Genomic DNA, 7,974 nt, shown 5'->3' on the forward strand with positions numbered 1-7,974 from the left:
TGGTCCCTTATGAATGTGCTTTCTGAATAAGTTTCCTTTTGTTAGGTATATTAATTTGGCTTCTTATTAATGAATTTGCTCTAGCACCACATGAAAACCTTGGAATTTTTTGTAAGATATGCACATTTTTCTGGATAGAAGTCTTTTAGTCATGTTAGAGATTTATATGCTAGTAGAAAATATAGCGGACTTTTAGTACCTGCGATGAGCTTAAATAGAGTGACATCGTCGGTTCCTTATTATCACTCGTGGGGTGGTAGTTCCGTAACACCACTTAGTTGTTATGGCACTAGTACTTCTTGTTCGGCGTTAGGGGGGCCCACAAGTCATCGGTGTTGTTTTGAACACAGATCGGTCACACTATTGGTTTCTTTGGATTGATAAGGCCGAAAGGTAGGTGGTCGGGAACACTAAAGGCCCTTGCTCTGGGCGCTAGAGGCCGTTGCTCACGCACGTGAAAGGGTGTTTTGGGAGCACTAAGGGCGATTTGCACCACTAGAGTCAATTCATATAACCGACCCTAACTTGTTTGAAGTTGAGGCATAGTAGTAGTTCTTGTTGTATGCACATTTTGCTGGATGTTCCAGGGTTAACATTGAAGATGAAAACACTAAAACTTCAGATGTTCATTACACTTATATTGCTGATACATTTAGGAGAGCTTATCAGTAATTCAATCTATAGGAACATCTTTGCATCTCTATGTTATCAATGGCCAAACTCTCTGTAGGAAAAGTACACATTTCAGTCTTCTCTGGGCCCTGATCAGGCAGCAACTGGCAAGGTGGAGGCTGCACACCACTTGTAATTCCTTCAACATCAGTGCAAGTCCATGGATACTTCTTGGCCTTCTTTGCCATACTTATTGTCAGGTTCGACATGCAGATTCCGGTGAATGGATCCCCGGAAATACCCTCAAGCCGAGCAGCCATCGACACGTTCTCAGCCACCACATCCCGGTAATTGATCCCTTTGATCTCTGGTAATGCATTCGGATCCCAGTGAGTGTCAGCATGTGATCCATAGTTGCCTGTCATTAAGGGTGACAAAATTAGCGCATGCAAACATAACCCGTCCAAGTTTGGACTGGTCATTGACCCGCCTATTTATTAGCTCAGCCCATCAAAAATTGGCGATACATGAGAAAACTTGTCAAATTATTTTCAAAAAGGCATTTTTTTTTGGGTATGCTATATATAGCCATAATATAAAAAATAATAATAATTGCATTAGGTACTAAAAAATTATAACAAAACAAACAAAGAAATTAAAACTTAGTAAAAATTGGGCGGGTTGAGTTAAGACCCGCTTTTTAGCCCATTTCAATCCAACCCATTTTAGCCTAAGTAACTTTTGACCCGCCCATTTGACATCCCTACCTGTCATCCAAAATACCCATTTCATGGTGTGAAGTGTCATCCCTTTGACATATACATCTTTGACAAAGCCGCCTCGCCCGACACCTGTCTTGATCCTGACCCCTGATTCCGTGTTGATGGCCGTGATGTCCTCGGCTCTAACATCTTGAATCCCGCCTGACATTTCACTTCCTAATGCTATTGCAGCACTATAAGGCGAAATGCAAGTGAGGCGCCGGATGATCAAGTGACTTGTTGGCATTCCATACTTTATGCCATATTCATCCCAACCACTTTTAACTGCCACACAATCATCTCCAGATACAATGTAGTTGTCTTCAATTCTCATGTTTGTGCAAGAATCTGTAAAAAAGAACCACGAAAAAGAGAGTCGAAAGATCAGTCAATATACCATTAGCTTTTTCTCATTAAAATATATATATATATATAGGAAAAACATACCTGGATTGATCCCATCAGTGTTTGGAGATTTTACTGGAGCTAAAATAGTGATGCCTTGGACAATGATATTGCTGAAATTTCACAATAACCAAAGATTCTTGATAAACTTTGAGTGTAATTGATAAAAAGTGAAAGAATGAAGATTTTGGCTTATTAAAATTTAAATCACCTGCTATAAACAGGATGGATATTCCAAGATGGAGAATTGACAAGAGTTAGATTTGATATCTGAATTTTATCAGAATGCATAATTTCAATCAGGTAAGGCCTTGTGTATTTTAGCTTTTTGCTGTGAAATTTCTGCCACCAAAGTTCACCCTGCCCATCTATTGTCCCATTCTCACCTAATCATTTATAAAACAAAGAATCACAACTTTTTAAAATGTCTTAAAAAAGAAATTAATAGCTTATAGGCATATAAAATGTCACTATTTTTACCTGTGATGATAACATCAGTAAGGTTTGTGCCAAATAAAAGACTGATGTACCTTCCACCTGCTGCATCCCTCCCATGACCATATGATGGTAATGGGTCTATAACTGCCCACTCATTTATTTCCTAAACCAATTCAATACTACAGTCAATAATCACTAGTACAAATTCTTACCCAAGCTACATACTATATCAATCAATCAATTACGTTTCAATTCCAAATCCATGTGAGGGTGTCAACAAATCCTATGTATCCGCTCTGTTCTATTCAGGTTTATTTCATTTCAACACAAAATAATATTCCCTCAGTTTCAATTTGTTTGTCTTAGTATGACTGGACACATAATTTAAGAAAGTAAAGATGACTTTTGCATCTCGTGGTCTTAAACTAAAGATGTATATAATGTACCAAAATGCCGTTTAATTTTGTGGTCTTGAACATGTCATATGGGATCTTGGAATTAAAGAGTTTCCAAATTAGGAAAGAAACATTCTTTTTTAAACAAACTAAAAAGGAAAGTTAGACAATCAAATTGAAACAGAGGGAGCATATCTTTTAAGGCGAAGCGACTTTTTTTTAATAAATTCATAGAGTAAAATGGACTGAAGTAGAGCCTTAGATCAACGGTAAAGTTGTCGTGTGACCTACAAGTCACTAAAAGCGGGATGCTTCGTGCACCGTAGCCTTTTATAGAGTGAAATGGACTGAGAAAGGTGAAACTGAACTAATACGAGAGTAGGTACCTGAGAAGCAAGAAGAACAGCATCTTTCTGAAGGAAGAGAGTGAAATGGCTAGTAAGATTGAAGCTACCAGTGAGCCATTGACCAGCTGGAACAATAAGTTGAGATCCACCATCTGATGCATGCTGGCTTAACTTATTCACTGCTTCTTGAAATGCTTTTGTGTTGAGTGTTTTTCCATCACCAACTCCTCCAAAATCTTTTATAGATGCACTGTGTGCTCTACAACTTATTGCTGAGTACTTTAAATCATAGGAAGAAGAAGAAGACTCATCAAGGATTCTTGATTTTCTTCCCTCAGCTCCTCCTAGACTTATAAGCACCACAACTAATACCACTACAAGCAACCAACTTGTTTTTTCCATCTGCAGAAACATCGCAAGAAAACACTTTAGAAAAAAGTTAACATAACAACACTTTTCAAGGATAAACTACTAATAAAAGAAAAACATTTAAGGCCATGTTTCTTGATTCTTGACTCAGAATTGAACATTTAAGGCCATGTTTCTTGATTCTTGACTCAGAATTGATCTTTTTTTCTTTTCTATATGCATTTAGTGTTCGGAAACCACTGGATTGATTAATTCGTATTTATTCAGCGTAGAGTCGTGGAGTGATGGTAAAGTTGTCTCTGAGACTATAGGTTACGGGTTCGAGCCGTGAAATCAGCCACTGAACCTTGTGTAAGGATTGGCTGTCTACATAATACCCTCTTGGGATGCCACCCCTTACTCGGACCCTACGTGAACGTTAGATACCTTTTTGCACTACATAGGGCCCACATAAGAGGAAAGCGTTCCCACCACGAGTTTGAGTTTTAACTCAAACGTGAGACTTCTATTTAAAGATGGAGGGTCTCATTCATACCACCACTTGCTCCTTGGTGATATGAAAGTCTTTTTGCAAGAACATAGCAAGAACTCAATTTTAGAAAAGGTTACACAGTTTTAAGGAGGGAAAAAACACATTTACAAAGGGAAGAATTGCTTTTTAAAGAAGCATTTGGTATAAAAGTTGGTAGAAGGAAGAAGGAGCATACTGTTTTGGTTCTTGTTGCTCTAAACTGCACTAAAGAAGAGAAATTAAGAGTAAATAGTATGGATGTGTCTTACTTGAGGGGAGAATGAGATTCCATAGAGTGACTTCATTGGTAGGTGGAAATATTATATGGAATTAGTTTGGTGGAATGCAAATGTGTAAATAGGCATTATATAGACACATTTTTTGTAACTGAACTGTTGCAACTTTTTTGTTTCAAGACTCTAAAATCTGTGCCGTGTTTGGATTTAGGTAAATGATTCTCTGAAATGGACATTTTTTCTCCACCTTTTCTCCAATTTTTGATTTTGTTTTATTTGCTTTATATATATACGTACAGATAACAATATAGAATTTCAATGATCACTCGAGTAGCCTACCGCTACCATCACAAAGTTGATTACTCAATTTATTACAGTACTACTATTTTAGATTGTAGCACAAACAACTTTCATGATAAAGTTACTCAGCCTACGCTTCAGTTACCAGTTAAGTACTTTACTTCGTCCTTTAATATTCTTACCTTATCTTAGTGATGTCAATCCTCTCTTTTATAGTAGGCCTCTTGATGGGGGTCTACAGACCAAGTGCAGCAGTTTCCACATTATTAGGCTTATATACATAACATTTCCACGTTATTAGGTGTCATAACATTTCCACATTATTAGGTGTATTTACATAACATCCGGTTTTTTTTTTTTTTTTTTTTTTTTTTTTTTTTTTTTTTTGTGGTTTAAACATCCCGTAGCCAAAGGGTCATTGGTCTAACTAACCGGATGTACGTCAAGTAGGTCCACCAAGGAAGGTATAAAGAGGCGGATGTAGGGGTATGAGTTCATCCTAACATAGGAATTTTGGTACCAAATCTCTATATGTGTTATAAAATTCACTAAATAAATACGCATAACTAATCTTGATCTCAATATATTAATATAATAAATGAATTGTGGTAGAAATTCGGACTCAAATTCATAAATTTCAGATTCCCAATCCGACTTATTAAGGAATTCTTTATTTTCAGAAGCCAAATCCTAATCCTCTCAATACGAATAAAAGTATTCCAATATGGCCACAACCTTGTTTGATTTGATATATACACAACATTATAGTTTTTTGTTTTCTACCTTGTGTGCGTTACTCGCTTTTGGGCTCGATTAATTTAGATTTGCGCCACAAAGTCTCACTTTGAGAGTAAAGCTTTAACTACCAAAGACGACTTTATTCCCATAACTTGAACTCAAAATTTGTGGTTAAGAATATAAAAATACTTACCACTTATCACAACCTTTGGGTACAGGGGCGGACTTAGGAGGGTGCTCACCCGAACACCCTCGGCAAAATTACACGGTATATGTATGGTAGATTTTCTGTGTTTATGTAGACATGTAAGTTTTGAACACCTTAAATAAATGTAAAAGGTTAACTCAAGCAGTTAGAGGTGTTCAAAATTCTCTTCAATGTCCAAGGTTTGATTCTCAGTGACAATATTATTTTATAATTTTAACTTTTGTTGTTTTTTGGATCCAGGATTCGCCGCTGTTTGAGTATATAAATAACATTGTTGATGTTGCCTAACATTGGTTATTTGAAACAGCAAGAAAGGGGACAAAGGAGGGTCAAACAGGGGTGTAAGAAACTGTGGGTCTGTGACTACCTTTGAGTGTCAGCACTCAGCAGTGTGCACATTTCAAAGGGGGGGTTTTGTGCTTTGGCTTTTTCAGTTGGAAAGTAGTTGGTGGGTTCCCATTTGTGTTGGCTTTTAGTACAATGGCATTTCCCCATTATTAACTCTCGTGACCCTTACCGCACTATTGCCGACCCACTTCACGGGCCTTCCATTTAGGCCTTGCTATATCACATTATCTTTTTTTTTTTTTTTTTTTTTTTTGTGGGGTCATTTGCACAAATGCCCTTATTTTGGGCTGGTCCTTAATTTTTGTCCCTCCTATCTTATTGTTTTAGTTTTTACCCTTCAACACTTCAAGTTAATAATAAGTGGATGAAATTACCCCTTCCATCTGACATAGCTAAGGTTTCTTGTCCAACTCATCTTCTTCCCCAACTTCATCCTTCTCTCCTCCTTCAGATTTCAAACCTAGGAGCTCCAAGTATCAATAATAATGGATTTCAAATTTCGCCATCAACTTCTCTATAACGGTTTGAAGCTTCCATTAGCATTGTCGAAACAATTTTTTCTTTAGTAACTACCCAATCAATTAGGCAACCTCACTTACAGATCTAAAAATACAATAAGAAAATGGAGAAAATTGAAAAAATGATATCATTAAAGCTATAGAAGTGATAGATCCAATTCGAATATTTGTACAAATGGCCCAATTTATCCTACAGCTGATTAGAAAAAAAATTTCAACCTGGTCGGGATCTTTTTTAGAGAATTGACACTTGAAGCGACATTAGTTAATTTATTTTTCTTTTGTTAAAAGAAGCAGCATGATTTGGTGTGAGAAAAATGGAGTATATTGGTTTCTAATGATCGTTCGACACGTCAAAAAGATGAAAAATCCGTGGAAAAAAAAAAATACGATATTGTCACACCACATGGATGATATATTAACGATTTTTTAATATTTTATTTTCCATTTTAAATTAATTTTTTCCTTTTCTTTCTTATTCTTCCCTTTCTATCCAAAATCTTCCAATCATATTGTCTCCTTCTTTCTTCTTTTTTTTCCCAGATGCCTTTTCCCCAAATTGCAATATTTCTTCTTATTCTTTTTCCATTTTCCTTGGTCGTTTTTTAGCCCTCTTTCATGTTTAGATGTCTTTTCCCCATTGCAATATTTCTTCTTATTCTTTTTCCATTTTCCTTGGTCATTTTTTCTCCCTCTTTCATGTTTGTCTTCTTCCCAGATGTCTTTTCTCCATTAAACACATAAAGGTATTAAATGAGCAAAAGAGAAAAAATGCAAATGAGATTAAAGGTTTGAAAAAAAAAATCAATTGGCAGGAAAGATTAATGGGTGTCCCATTTGGATTATTTTACTTGTTTTTCGTAATTAAGAATGTTATTGATAGTTTTGGAGTTATTGTTGTTTTTTTTGGATTTTTGGAGTTCCATGGTTGTTGATTTTTGGATTTTTGGAGATTTTTGATTTTTGGAATTCCATTGTTGTTGATGGAAGAAGAAAGGTAGCCATTGTTATGTTGCGGTTTGGGGGTGGGGGTGGAGGGGGCGGAAGAAAGGTGGGTTTGGTTGTTTGGTTGGGGGTGGGGGTTGGCGTGGTGGTGGCGGCGGTGGTGGTGTGGTGGAATTTGGTGGCGCGGTGGGGTCCATTTTTAATAAAATAATAAAATAGGGAAAGAATGAAGAAGAAAGAGAGAAAATTAAATAAATAAAAATAATTAAAAAAAACATTTAATGACGTGGACCAATCGCGAGGCGAGTGGTGAACAAAACTTAGATCTCAACCTGTCTACGTTGAGGTCGCTAAGGGGGGTATTTAATTAACTTGAAAGTTGTTAAGGGTAAATAAATACGAAGTTAAGTTTAGTTCTTTAAACCAAGTTTTTCTTCGCGATTCGGGGGTCGAAATGGTGTCTTTTCTCTTTGTTAAAAGAAGCAGCATGATTTGGTGTGAGAGAAATGGAGTATATTGGTTTCTAATGATCGTTCGACACGTCAAAAAGAAGAAAAATCCAATACGATATTGTCACACCACATCCATTACCTAACGATTTCTTTAATAGGAGACTAGAAATCGTGCATTCTTCCTTATCCAAAATCTTCAATCATATTGTTGACCCGCTTGATTGCTAACGGACCAAAGGTGAAGGTAGCACCGTAGAACATAAACTTAAAAAAGTTAGTACTCCTTTCCTCCCGAAAACTAAAGGCATTTCAGAGTAGGAAATTATAGTTTTTTCCAGGAAAAATGAAATTGCGACTAACTTTGAAATCTAAAGTTATACTTCAAGATCTG

The 7,974-nt window shown here is 36.4% G+C and overlaps 1 protein-coding gene across 3 annotated transcripts; it reads right to left on the reverse strand.

Annotated features, from left to right (window-relative positions):
* Positions 1-589: 589 nt before the first annotated feature.
* Positions 590-4,235, reverse strand: LOC132068567 (probable polygalacturonase). 3 transcript variants are annotated; one of them, XM_059462204.1, is made up of 7 exons: positions 4,108-4,235; positions 2,998-3,360; positions 2,259-2,379; positions 1,990-2,164; positions 1,821-1,891; positions 1,380-1,721; positions 590-1,030 (listed from the first exon to the last, which is right to left on the reverse strand). In XM_059462204.1, the coding sequence occupies exons 1-7, from the start codon at positions 4,141-4,143 to the stop codon at positions 666-668; spliced, it is 1,473 nt and encodes a 490-aa protein (XP_059318187.1). In that variant the 5' UTR covers positions 4,144-4,235; the 3' UTR covers positions 590-665. The 3 variants fall into 3 exon arrangements, with proteins under 3 accessions (XP_059318187.1, XP_059318188.1, XP_059318186.1); XM_059462205.1 differs by having other exon boundaries at positions 4,035-4,162; XM_059462203.1 differs by lacking the exon at positions 4,108-4,235 and adding an exon at positions 3,863-4,021.
* Positions 4,236-7,974: the final 3,739 nt, after the last annotated feature.

The sequence above is a fragment of the Lycium ferocissimum genome, chromosome 8 (genome assembly GCF_029784015.1).
Source record: "Lycium ferocissimum isolate CSIRO_LF1 chromosome 8, AGI_CSIRO_Lferr_CH_V1, whole genome shotgun sequence".
NCBI classification, from domain to species: Eukaryota; Viridiplantae; Streptophyta; class Magnoliopsida; order Solanales; family Solanaceae; genus Lycium; species Lycium ferocissimum.